At 44.3% G+C, this 13,227-nt stretch overlaps 1 protein-coding gene across 3 annotated transcripts in view; it reads right to left on the bottom strand.

Moving 5' to 3' along the window:
- KLHL2 (kelch like family member 2) overlaps window positions 1–11,865 on the bottom strand; it is a 63,821-nt gene extending 51,956 nt beyond the window's left edge. The window contains exons 1-3 of one of the 3 annotated variants that reach the window (XM_076336567.1): window positions 11,748–11,863; window positions 8,606–8,731; window positions 4,047–4,153 (exon numbers count right to left, since the gene is read on the bottom strand). In XM_076336567.1, coding sequence (XP_076192682.1) covers window positions 4,047–4,153; window positions 8,606–8,731; window positions 11,748–11,770 — 256 coding nt within the window. In that variant the 5' untranslated portion in view covers window positions 11,771–11,863. Of the gene's footprint in view, window positions 1–4,046; window positions 4,154–8,605; window positions 8,732–11,747 lie in introns of those variants that run through there. The other 2 variants (XM_076336568.1, XM_076336569.1) reach the window with 2 other exon arrangements.
- Window positions 11,866–13,227: the final 1,362 nt, after the last annotated feature.

Here is a 13,227-nt window from a genome sequence, read left to right on the forward strand (position 1 = left end):
TCTCTAAACTGGAGAGGTATGGATTTGATGGGTGGACTGTCCAGTGGGTGAGGAATTGGTTGGATGGTCGCATCCAGAGGGTAGTGGTCAACAGCTCAATGTCCAGATGGAGGTTGGTGATGAGTGGTGTCCTGCAGGGGTCCATAGTGGGACCAGTACTGTTTAATATCTTCATCAATGACATAGACAGGGGGATCGAGTGCACCCTCAGCAAGTCTGCAGATGACACCAAGCTGAGTGGTACGGTCGACACACCAGAGGGACGGGATGCCATCCAGAGGGACCTGGACAAGCTTGAGAAGTGGGCCTGTGTGAACCTCATCAGGTTTAACAAGGCCAAGTACAAGGTCCTGCACCTGGGTCGGGGCAACCCCCAGTATCAATCCAGGCTGGGGGATGAAGGGATTGAGACCAGCCCTGCCGAGAAGGACTTGGGGGTACTGGTGGATGAAAAGCTGGACATGAGCCAGCAATGTGCGCTCACAGCCCAGAAGGCCAGTTGTATCCTGGGCTGCATCAAAAGAAGCGTGGCCAGCAGGTCGAGGGAGGGGATTCTGCCCCTCTACTCTGCTCTGGTCAGACCCCACCTGGAGTACTGCATCCAGCTCTGGAGCCCCCAGCATAAGAAAGACACAGACCTGTTGGAGCGGGTCCAGAAGAGGGCCACAAAAATGACCAGGGGGACGGAACCCCTCTCCTATGAAGAAAGGCTGAGAGAGTTGGGGTTGTTCAGCCAGGAGAAGAGAAGGCTTCGGGGAGACCTTATTGCAGCCTATCAGTACTTAAAGGGGGCTTATCTTTTTTAGATGGCAACAAACTTTTTAGCAGGGCCTGTTGCGACAGGACAAGGGGGAATGGCTTTAAACTAAAGGGGGGTAGATTTACACTAGATATAAGGAAGAAATTGTTTACACTGAGGGTGGTGAAACACTGGCACAGGTTGCCCAGAGAGGTGGTGGATGCCCCATCCCTGGAAACATTCAGGATCAGGTTGGACAGGGCTCTGAGCAACCTGATCTAGTTGAAGATGTCAACTAGAAACATGCATTTAGTCCAACCCCCCGCCCCCCCCCACAGCAGGGGGGTTGGACTAGATGACCTTTAGAGGTCCCTTCCAACCCAAACTATTCTATGATTCTATGATATGCAAAAAATAAAACCCAAAAACAAAGGCTTGCTTCTATCTTTCATGCTAAACAGACATGCAGTCTTTACAATTCTAAATCAGTCCTCTTGTGATCCAGACTTGTTTGACAGATCACATGCAAGAAACCATAGATTCACTCACAAGGCAGTCTCAGTCTAGAATTCAATCTGCTGAAGAACTGAGTTCATGACTGGAAGTTGCACCACCATATCTCCACAGAGTTGTTAGTGACAGGAAAGCATATCGTGAACAGAAAGGAAAGCATATCGTGATCAGAAAGGAAAGCACTGAGCTGATCCAACCTCCCAAGCAGGAGCAGCAGAGCACTAGTTGAGTTGAAGTTACTAAAAGGCTATCTAAAAAGCTTATATGGTTCCTCACAAAGTAATGTAAGGAAGGCTTTTTTTTTTTAAAAAGAATTTTACAAATGGAGAATGGAAGCGAACAGAGCAGGTGATTCCCTAAGGATAACTGCCTTGGCAGAAGAGAAAATTAAACCTTGTCCCAAGTCAGGCCCTAGGGCCACTGAAGTGACCCTTCAATGATGTTTTATAATCCTTTCCTCTAATCATTTAAGTGCATTTAATTCAGATCACAATATACATTTCTGTAGAATTTCACCACATACAGAAGGAAGAATTATTCCTGGTAACATAGTCCCAGATGTTTAATCTTTCTTCTCCCCTCTACTTAAAATTGTTACTAGCTTTAAAAGGCAGTAACTTTTTCTTTCTCGGTATTTAATAGGGCTACTTCTACCACTGCAACAAGTGGAAACCCAGGCAGAGGGTTTGATCTCAGTTAATGCCATATGCCGTCCTGCACAGCAGTCAGTACCCAATGACTCAGAGAAAGAAGGAAGTAACCTGCAAACATGTCCAAATATAAGCTTCTAATTTCTAGTCAAGAACTAAACCTGAAGCATAAAAGTGCAATTTTTCTTACTGTCTTTTCAGTCACTGATTTATTCTGGATGGCGGAAGATACTTTTCCATTTGGTTGTAGCTGGTTAAGGGATCAAACTTGCTTATTTGAACTTGTGGAGTACTGGATGAGAATACAAATCCACCTGAGAAGTGCGAATTGCAGGGTTCATGGAGATAACAATTACGATGAACTTCAGGATTTTTTCTGTGGGGAATGATTGAAACACACCAACACCACAGCTGTGCCCTGCTGAAAGCAGCCTATGATAGTGGTATAAAATCTGTTGATAACTCTTGAAGCCACAGCTGGATACTACTTAAACTCCCACCAATTTGGTTCACCAACTACACAAACATTGCCACAGATGTATGGGTTAAACGCTTCCCACTCAATACTCAGGTGAGTGTTCCCACCTCCCATACCCCTGGGGGTCAAAGACAGCCTACATTTAAAAACATAAAATAAGCAAAAAAAAAAATTAAAAGGGACTGAAACAAGGAAACGACCAAGATTTCAGTGATTCCATCTGGAGAGTGGCCACAGACACCGCTGCACTGGCGTTCCTAACAAGTCAAACTTCTCCACAGAAAGGGCAGTCGTAACAAGCAGAAATGTCTTGTCTGCCACAGAAAGCATAATATAAAACTTGTACTCTGAGTAAAGAATATTTTCAATGCGACAGTCAACAACAGTTAATCTTTAATACAGAACTAATGTAAGAGGCTTGTGTTTCTCTGTTACTAAGGTGATGAAAAGGAACTGTGGAAGCAGCTGTTTTCATTCTAACTTTAAAGAAAGCAGTAAAAATTAAGAAAGAATGTATCAGTCACCCGGAATGTTTGTCTCAACCACATACGCAAACTTGAAGAACTACTAGAGGAATAGATATTTAATTTTACACACAACTTTAAAGCATTGTTGCTGCTAGTAGTGACTCCACTTCTAGCTTCGGTTGTGTCAAACTATTTGCATATAAAATCAAGAATAATCAGCTGCTTCCCCAGGACACAACAGTATTTCAGATTTCATCAATCTTCCAGTTGCATACAATTAAAGTTATTAAAACACCAATTTGCTTGTATACTGGCCGGCCAAGAGTCACACTTCTGCCTCCACCTGAGCTGGTGGTCAGAAGCAATACGTTGCAGAGAATTCTTTTCATTTCAGTCAGTCAACATTAACAACCAAATTGGCACGAGATTTGAGAAGGAACAGACAAAAATTCAGAAGTTAATTTTAACATGCATTTAGTAGCACTCTCGCTTTGACACCAAATTCCACATGATTTCAATGTGATTTATAACCATTATGGAATTAAACCCGCAGCACGGGAATTCAGCTGGAGGCTCCTATGAACCTGAACCTATCTTAGCCTCGTAAGCCCTCAGCATTCCTGTTGTAGCAGCAAAGCAGGAACTTGGCCAGCATGGAGCGAGCAGAGGCAGAATCAAGCCTGCACAGAAAAGTTGTGGCAATGATGCAGAGTACATCTGTCATGGAGAATTACCCTAAAAATACCGAAACATGCACTCCAGCTATAGGCCACCAAAGCCACAGAAAGTTTTTGTATCTGCTAACAGCCTAGAGTACTCGGGGTCTGAAGAACGTAGCAGCAGTAGTTGTTAAAGGACACAATTTACTCCAAAATTCGCATGGAAGTTATTTTAACCTTCTTTTGGACAAGTGAGATTACTAGAGCCTTAAAGGGTGTAACAACTCTACTATTCCTGGCTTACTTAACATATAAATTTGATTAAATGAAGGAGACTTTTTAAAGCATTCATCATGCTAACAAAGAATAAATTGCCAGTATGTCCTTAGACTGCAAAAAAAAATATTCATTAAAAACCCAAATGTTCCTATTGGCTTATCTAAAAATTAAATGAGATCTTAAAGAGCAAAAGTAATTTAATTTTGTGCTTTATACAGTTGGATTGGATTCGAACATAGTAAGTATTGAAACATTTGGTACCTGTAAACATGGCATGGAAGTAGGGGCTGCAGGCGGCTAGCACAACTCTATGCGCTGCAATTTCCATGTCTTCAGCTACTATCGTCACATCACACAGCAAGTTTTGACTATTTAGAAATATCAGAGAAGGCAATTTCACATAAATGAACTACCACAGAAAAGCATATTATATCACACACAGTTTCTTTTCCCATGCCCTCAAAAGAGGCAGGCATGGGAAAATGTTGATGAAGCATTGTTTTTAAATGCATTACACAACCACATGGCTATTACTCAGTCGGATTACAGATGGTGCTCGGGTACACAGAACTTTCTAAAAAATCAAACAACTGAATTGTGATTTCTTGCACAGACTTTTTCTGCATTGAATAACCAAAATTTGTATCAGCCCAATTTATAAACCTTCTCACTAGAAGTCTGGGCCTCTCTGAATAACTGTGATAGAAAAAAAGAATTTGATATACACAAACACTAAAAAAATTATATAAGAAATAAGACTTCACAGATAAAGAATCCAAACTTCAATTGTGATGCCTGAGTTACATTACACTGGAAGCTCATACCTACTTAACTGTTCAAAATCACTACTCGATCATCTCTATATTTACTGTTTTCCAAGCATTTTTCATACACAGCCCATGCACACAATAGCAATTTTTTTTTCCACTCTGACCAGTTTAGAATTTATGGTTAACTTCGTATCTTGCCTGACTTTTTCTCTTCATTACATCCATTTGCATTCTCGTCCTTTGAGACTGTAATACATATTTCCTCCCTCTTCTGTTGCAACAAACTAGCATCTCATTTATAATCATTCCTAATACAGGTGTTTCCAATGCAGTTTACAGCTATTGGATATACCTCTTCCAGTTAAACCTACCACACCGTGTACTCTTTATAATCCAATTTTCTAGATGGAAAGAGGAGGGGGAGAAAAAAAAAAAAACACTACACACCACAATATCAAAAGGCTGCAATCTCCCAGCATCTAAATAGCCATAGTCACAGTCGCCTTTTATTTCCTTCTCATGCTAGCACTCTCCCTGTAAAAGTAGCACACAATCCACAAAACTCAGAGCCAGGGCAACAAAGGGAAGAGGGGAAAGTACAATTTAACAGAACGTATTCCTTAGGGACGGAGCTAGAGCTGTACGTCAATCTCCAGTGACCTCTATTCTCAGTACTTTTGAAAAGATAAATTTTTACCTTTCTTGAATATATATTGCAGCTAGAGTGCAGACTTTCTTATAGCTTGCAGCTACCACACAGAGTTGTAGCAGAGACTGGGGTGAGCAGTTGCATTTTGCTCTGGCAGAGCTAGAGCTCTCAGCCAGACTGCTCAGATATTCACCTCAGTCCAAAGAAAACTCCGTGACCTCTCAGCCTCTGCAATCACCCGATTTCTTTGAGCACAGCCTCAAGGTGGCCTTGTGGAGGTCACACCAAAAATTTTGGTGGCCACAACTAACGTTTAAGGCCATATTGCAATCCTGGCATTAGAATATTTTCCCCCTTTCGGCTCTTAATACCTACAGCAACTATCTAAATCTCATAAGTTTAGCTTGCAATATGGCTATTATCAAAAAAGACGTATAATATAAGGTAATGACCATACCCAGATGAAACACACAATTCAGAGGAGCTTGAAAACAACTATTACATTTATTATATAAAAATTGAAACAGAAAGCTGCACATAAGAGGTTGTCAGATACCCAGCTTTTTCAGACACCTGCACGTATCCTGACAACAGGAACAAAAGGTTTTATACTTAGCTGCACAGAAATACCAAAGATAACCATGAAGCCAGAAGCAAGAGAATTACATCAATACAAAACTCCAGCTAATTAATTACATTGCGCATATATAGACATAGAAACTTAGAGGTAGTCCAGGTACATCTCTAGTCTGGAACTGCATTAGGTGAATGAACACACTCTGTGTTACTACAAAGCTGACAAGCGAAATAAACTACTAAATAAACAAGCTTATAAACTTAATCATGTGCTCTGCTGCAAGCACCTTGTGGCTTCCACAGCAACTCAGCACCTTCATTTCATGAGGGCACACCAATTTATTTCAGAAAAGCTTGCATTCTGAAGCTATATCGTACTAATTTGCTTGTATAGAGCGACTGAATCAACAGAGCTGTGGGGGGTACACCATCTTGGTACGGGAAAAGAGAAAATGAGAAGGGGGGGACAAAAAAGTATAGATTTAAGAACAATAACTGGTTACCAGCTTGCAGGTTATTCTTCATTGGTTTATACAGAGAAAGGTCATTACCCACATCTTCAAAAGGCTTTGGTAAAGTCTCGTTTGTAAGAATGAGGATTTTAAAAACATATAGGCAAGGTCAAATTTCATTGTGATAAAAGCAAATTATAATGAAGAGGAAAGACAGGCATCAGAGGGTAATTTCTTCATATGTCAAGAACTAATTAGCTATCCTAATGATCTCTGACTCAGTGTTGAGATGATGGTGAGTAATGAAATGACAAAAACTACCAAGGACAAAATTACTCAAATTTGTCAAAATTTGAAGGCACAGAAAAGCCCTCTTATGAGCTAACAGAACCAGGCAACTTGACAGCTGCCAAAAATGTAATATAAACTCACAGACTTAAGCATTCCAAAACCAATGTATTTTAGGTGCTTAAGCAGATGATTTCTTCACTAGTTATCCACTTTCTGGAGAGTATACCTCTGGCAAATACCTGCTTGTGCTACACTAATGAAAAGAACTGAGACAGAAACCACTTTAAAAATGTAGTCAATAAAATCAGAAAGATCATTTACTTGATTAATATTAGGTCTTCATTTAGAGTAATGAAGTCTGAAACATTTCTAAAATATTTATTTTTTCAAAGTAATACAAATATTAACGTTTATAATCTTATCTAATTAGCACTTACCATTTTAAAAGCTGTACTTGGCTTAAACAGTAAACATTGCTGCATCAACTACCTTATTAAATAAGAACTACAGTTAAGGTTTGCATGGCACTGCTCCTGTTCCAACTTTAACTATTTATACATGTAAGACAAAATTGCTCAAATTGCTTTTACAGCAATTCGAATTTAAGTAACCATGGAAACTAAAGTATATTCTGAAAATAATCCACGGCCTTCAACAATGCACTCTGCTGGAAGACCACATATCTTTTACTTGCAACACAACAAAATGCAGGTAAGGTTTCTGACTTCTGAAACTGTTGTAAGATTCATTCTAGGAAACTGTTTCTTCATCTAAACTCTTGCTTATCCTTAGGAAGTCATGGCTACTGGCTCCAGCCAGGCTTTATTACACTCCTTGAGACACTGAATCTGATTACTGGGATCATTGAAAAAGACAAGGGCGTAAGTAAGGTGAAGCAACAAGTATCAGTCCTTCCAGCATAAGGTAACTAGGCTGTTAACATACTAGAAAAAGTCTCTGCTCTTATCCCATTATCCTCAGACTATGGAAGTCTTTGAGCTGGATTTAAGTCATTTATAGTCAGCGTATGATTTTCTCCCATCTTCCAGTACAGTACAAACTGTCACAGCCAGATAAATACATTGATCTGATCACAGTATCTACCATAGTATTAAAGATTTACCCATACGGAACAGCGAAGATCAAAGGCAGAGGCATACTTTAATAGGGTATGAGTTGCTGTCTTTTTTTCAGCCGAAGCCTCTCCAGTTTTTAATCTTATATGGGAAATACCAAAGGACTACAGGATTTTCACACCCTCCGGTATTGTCTATGCTAAAGAAGTGTTTTATTTATTTAATTTCTTCACTGTTGCTGTTAGTTATAAAGCTGAATTACTGTCAGTGATAGTTGCGAGTCCTAATTACCAGAGCTCAGTTGTGAGCTCTAATTACCAGCTGTCACAGTTTTCAACACCATCTCACCTACTCATATGTAGAAAATAAATCAATACGGGTGCTAAGAACAGCATCAGCACCAGTCTCCCAGTTTTGCTGAAACTGATGGTAGTATCACTCAAGGTCTTACAAAACTTTATTGAGAAAAGTTACTTTCAACATTTGATTTGGGAGTTCATCAATTCCTCCCAGGGCGCAAGCAAAAAATAACTCAGAAAAGAGAGCGTACTGTCAGTTGGTTTACATTTGTTAGACTGTGATCTATGTCTCCAGACTAGAAAATTTTAACATTTTTCCAGTTCACAGCCTACCACAAAAATCAACAACAGGCATACAAAGAGCCTTAGGCTCAACTAAAGAGCCACTTTTCATTTATCCAGGATCAGCTACATACAAGACAGGATCAGTAGCTGGAACTCTGTAAATACAACCTCTAAATATTTTTCAAGTCTCATAAACCTAGTTTTGATTAACTTATGAGGGGCAAAAACATACTGCACACATTACAACTATTGTCACATGACTATCATTCAGCTATCACTTCATTGTAGATTTAATCCTTCTCATCAGCTATACTTCTGGAATTGCATGTTCTTAACAAATAAACTATTATTATTAACTTAAATGCAAATGAAAGTAAAAATGTATTATGGACTCCAGGCAGATGTACAGAGTGAAGTAATACCTTCTTAATTCATTCATAACTTTAAAAGCTTTCTTCATGTGCCATGGATTTACTGTAATAGGACAGTGAATTTCAGTGTTATCATCTTTCAGATCCAAGGGCTTCTGATGACAAAGTTTGGTACATCTGGAAAGAAAGAGAAAAAAAGAGGAGAGTTAATACTTCTGTCTAATCTCCAGTTCTGTCACTCTTATTTTCTCCACCTTCATCTTGGGGAGGAGGAGAAAATCTGCACTTCAACTTATTCTTTACTCCAAGCAATTTTGGTTTCCCTATTACCAACAGGGTGGAGGAGTAGGTAGAATTCCTGAGGAAGCAATAAGTTGGCGACCAACATTAGTGAGGTTGACAAAGGCACTCAGGGCTAACAATAATCTTGACTAACGAAAACATGAAGATGATGCCCTAGAATATTTCCAATAAGCCCCGAAGTGAGGTGAGAAGCAGGGGTTCAGAAACTTTTAGCCCGGTGCCCGTACAGATCGATGGCAGAACGCAGCATCCATCACCCCAGTCTCTGAATGCCTTCACCGCCTGTGAGACAAGAGCCACTCTCTGCCCTTCCACCAGGACCTCCCTTACTGGTTCACGCAACTCCCAGTTCACCTTTGACAGGAAGACATGATGACTACTGTAATTGTCCAGGCTTTCCCTAGCAGCAGCATGAGATATAGGTGAGTGTGAGGAAAAACTGGGTAGTTTTGCAGATCCACTCAATGTTTTGAAAAGCAAAAGCGACCAACCTCTGAATTTTTCTTACTCACAAAAACCCACCCAAAATAGCAAGAGAAAAACTAGGTAGTGTGACAAATCATTAGCTCTATCTACAATTATCTCTTTCTATAAGAAATACCCAAGTTCTACAGACACTAACTTCTGTAGAAAAATGTACATCCCTCAGTCACTAGGACTGTCCAAACAGCAAGTGGGTTTTTCATGCCAAGCCAAGCCAGTTAGTTTCGTGTTTACAATCACAATGTTATTCTTATAAGGCAAATTACATTGTTGTAGTACTTAGAAAATGCTTAGCATCAGTGATGTTTTCACCTACACTATTGTAATTGTATTTCTGAAGCTCTGAGCTGGAAATAAGCAAAGTTACTGAAGTCACTTGGTGGGGCAACTGACCCTGGTAGATCAGAGATCTGATTTCAAATGAAAACTCAATCTTACTTGCTTTAGGTAAGAATAGCCCAACTGAACGTATGCATTGACTCCCGTAATTCCAGCCTCTCCTCTACCATAACTAAAACCTTTTACCTGGGCATGTCTAAAGAAGCTTAAAAGAAAAACTCAGCGATAATTTAAGATTTTAACCTAGATCTCTATATTCTGTGCACTATAACAACATGCAAAGCAAAGTAGCTGGCTCTACTTTTCATGATTCCAAAACTAGCTACAAAATTTTGGAGCAAAACAGCATGACACTGCATCAAGCAACAAAGGAATAGAAAAAGTCTCTATAAAACACTGGCTAACAAAGTAAGATCCATCTACAGAGCTCAAACTACTACCAACTTAATACATTGCACCATGAAACTGCTATGAATTAAAAGTTGCATGCTCAATTTTGAAAGTGATACAACTCATTACTGAAAGAGGCCCACTAACAGACAGCAATTTTGCATCAATCAGAAAAAAAAAAAATCAAGTTACATGTTATAGAGCACATACACATGCTGCTGTATGGAGGTAAAAAAAAAAAAGACATCCTATCTAGCAACTCCTTTAGACTGAACATTACTCTTCTAAATTAAGTGACATATGTAGCGATCAGCATACAAAAAAATGATACACAGAAATCAGTGACTTCAGGAAACACTCAAAACACCAAAGACTATCTGTGAGGAAGAGACCCAGCTTTTAATTATACCACTGACTTCTCAAGTCCAAGATAAGAACACTTCTTCTACGGCACCTTTTTACATCCCAAAGCAATGCATCAGATACTGATGTGTACAGATCTGCATACGTATACAGACTATATACACATCACATACAGATACGCAAGAAAAAAAATGGTCAGAGTTGCCTGTAAAGAGCTGCCAAGCAACCTGGATAGACGGAGGAGTTCCTATGGAGCGTAAATTCATTTGCTGAAGTTTCATCAATTTGTCACACAGGATGACTTTGTTTCAAGGTAATGAAGCCTACAAAACCGTCAGCCACATGCCTTCTGTTTTGAGAACTGCCAGTCTGCCTGAAGTTACTGGACTGTCTCTTACCATTCCACCAGCTGGGTCAAAGCTGTCTGCAACTGGTTGCCTTTGGTTTGTTCTCAAGAGCCTCACCCGCAGCGTACCTGAAAACACAACCTCCTGAAGGCACAGAAGGAAGCTACGCTGAACTGGAGCATATAAAATACTGGATGAACCCAACTGAAGTGCAGCTGGAAATACGTGGCTTGCCTAGCGCACTGCTACTAAAAAAGATGCTTAACTAAATAACCAGAAAACCGAGAGTGTGATGAGCATGACTGCTGAGTCAAACAGGGAGTAATTTGGGACCACATATGGAGGAAGCAGAAGGAGTGAGGGGGAGGAGGGAAAAAAGAAAAAAAAAGCCTGTCCCCGCAAGCTGGAAGGCACCGGGGAAGGCGGCGGGGCGGGGGTGCCGGCAGCCCTGCCCGCCCGCGGGGAGCCCAGCGCCCGCTCCCCCCACGGCCCAGCCCGCCCGCCCGGCCGATGCCCGCCCCGGCACCCAACGCCCCGCCGACGCGGGCACCGCGGGGCACCTCAAACCACCGGGCGGCCGCGCTGGCCCTGGGGAGCCCCGGCCCGCCGGGCACCAGACAGCCGGCTGCCGCCCCCGGCTGTCGCTCACGGGCTCCGCCGCCGGGTCGCCGACGCGACCCTCCCGCCAGCGCCGCCCCGCGCCGCCGCGGCCGGGTCCGGGTCCCCCCCGCCGGGGCAGAGGCTGCCCGCGGGCACCGCTCCCCGCCCGGTGCCGAGGGGCCCGGGGCGGGCCGGCCGCGCCACGGGCCGGGCGGGCTGCGGGGCGCCGCGGCAGCTCAGTTCGCTGCTACGCGGCTGGGCCCGGCCCCGCGCCCCCAGCCCACGGCACAGCGCTCCGCTCCGCACCGCCGCCCCGGCGGGCTCCGGGAGCCCGTCAGCCTCCCCGCCCGCCCCGCCGCCGCACTCACACGGGCGGCAGCAGCATCTCCATCGCGGCTCCGCTCGGGCTTCCTCCGTGCAACGCGGGCGCGGCGCGCTGCCGCCAGCACCATGCCAGCCGCCGCTGCCCCCGCCGCGGGGTGCCGGCTGCGCCCGCCCGGCGGAGCCCCCGCTACCCGCCGGCCCGCCGGGAGCCGCCGGCGCTGCCCACTTCCGGGTTCCCGCCCGCGGGAGGGCGTTGGCGGGGACGGGCCGCTGCGCGCAGGCGCGGTGGCGGGAGGCGCCCGGCCCGGCCCCGCCCCTGTGGGGGGAGGCTCCTGTGAGGCGCGGAGGGCGGTCGCCCCTCAGGCGGCCCCGGCCCCCGATGTGGACTGGCTCTCCGCCGCCGGAGCCTCCCGCCCGGGCACTGCGCTGGGTGCCCTCGGGGCTGCGGGGCAGGCTGCTGCTTCTCGGTGGGGCAGCCCCGTCCCAGGGGTGAGCGGCTGCTCGCCCCTGGCCTTTAGCGAGAGAAGGACGAGTCGGTGCTGTCCCCCTTTGCTGGAAGAAGCGTCTCCTTCAAGGGGGATGAGCCTGGGTCCAATGCCCTTCTCGGTCCAAGGACACCCAAGTGCGCATCTCCCGCCTCCCAGAAGAGCGAGGTCTCAGGGCAGGGCCGGAGAGCGACACCCCCCAGCTGTCCCACACGGGGACGTGTCCCACAGAGCGCCCAAGCCAGGGTGTCCTCGGCACCGAGGAGGATGGCTTGGGGCACTCGCGTGGGGACATAGAGGTGCTCTAGGCCCTGGAGTCGGGACTCTTTCTTTTAGAAGAAAAAATGAGACGTGGTCACAGGTCTCTGTGAGAAGACCCACCCCCCGATGCAGGCCGGGGAGGGGCGTCTGCAACTTTGTTGCTGGCCGGACACCAGCTCACGCAGGTGGTCGCAGCTCGAGCAGGGGCCGAGGCGAAGCCCAAAAGTGCATTGGGGCGGAAAAGAGGGATGCTGGGGTTGAATGCGGGTGCCCTAGTTCGCTGCGACCTGCTGTATCTCATCCGCCTTTATTTGATCCAGTCCACCAGAACGGCGACTGTGCCGCCCAAACAGCTGCCCTCCTGTCTTTAGTCATACCATCGCAAGCGTTGCTGACATGTAGCATTAAGTACTTGAGTTGTGTTTTAATGTTTGCTTAAATAGCCTCTGGGATGCAGGACGGCAAAAAGAAACACAAACGGGACAGGGAGCTATTTCAAACACGTGTCTTTGTAAGCGACACTCATGCGAACAGTGATGAAGAATACTACATTTAGCAACTTCTGACTTGGGGCATTTGAGAAGAATTTACTGTACTTAAACCTCTGTAAGTTACTTCTAGATATTAGAAGGTTGTGTAGTGGAAGATGTGTTTAGCAAGCCGAACACAATTCAGGTATGTAAGTCTGATAGCATCTGTAAAAATAAAATGCGTATTCACTGGAGTAGGAGATTTGATATTGACAAAGTAACTCTAAAACTAATAAATCTGTCACTAA

Source organism: Aptenodytes patagonicus, chromosome 4 (genome assembly GCF_965638725.1).
Source record: "Aptenodytes patagonicus chromosome 4, bAptPat1.pri.cur, whole genome shotgun sequence".
Taxonomy (NCBI): domain Eukaryota; kingdom Metazoa; phylum Chordata; class Aves; order Sphenisciformes; family Spheniscidae; genus Aptenodytes; species Aptenodytes patagonicus.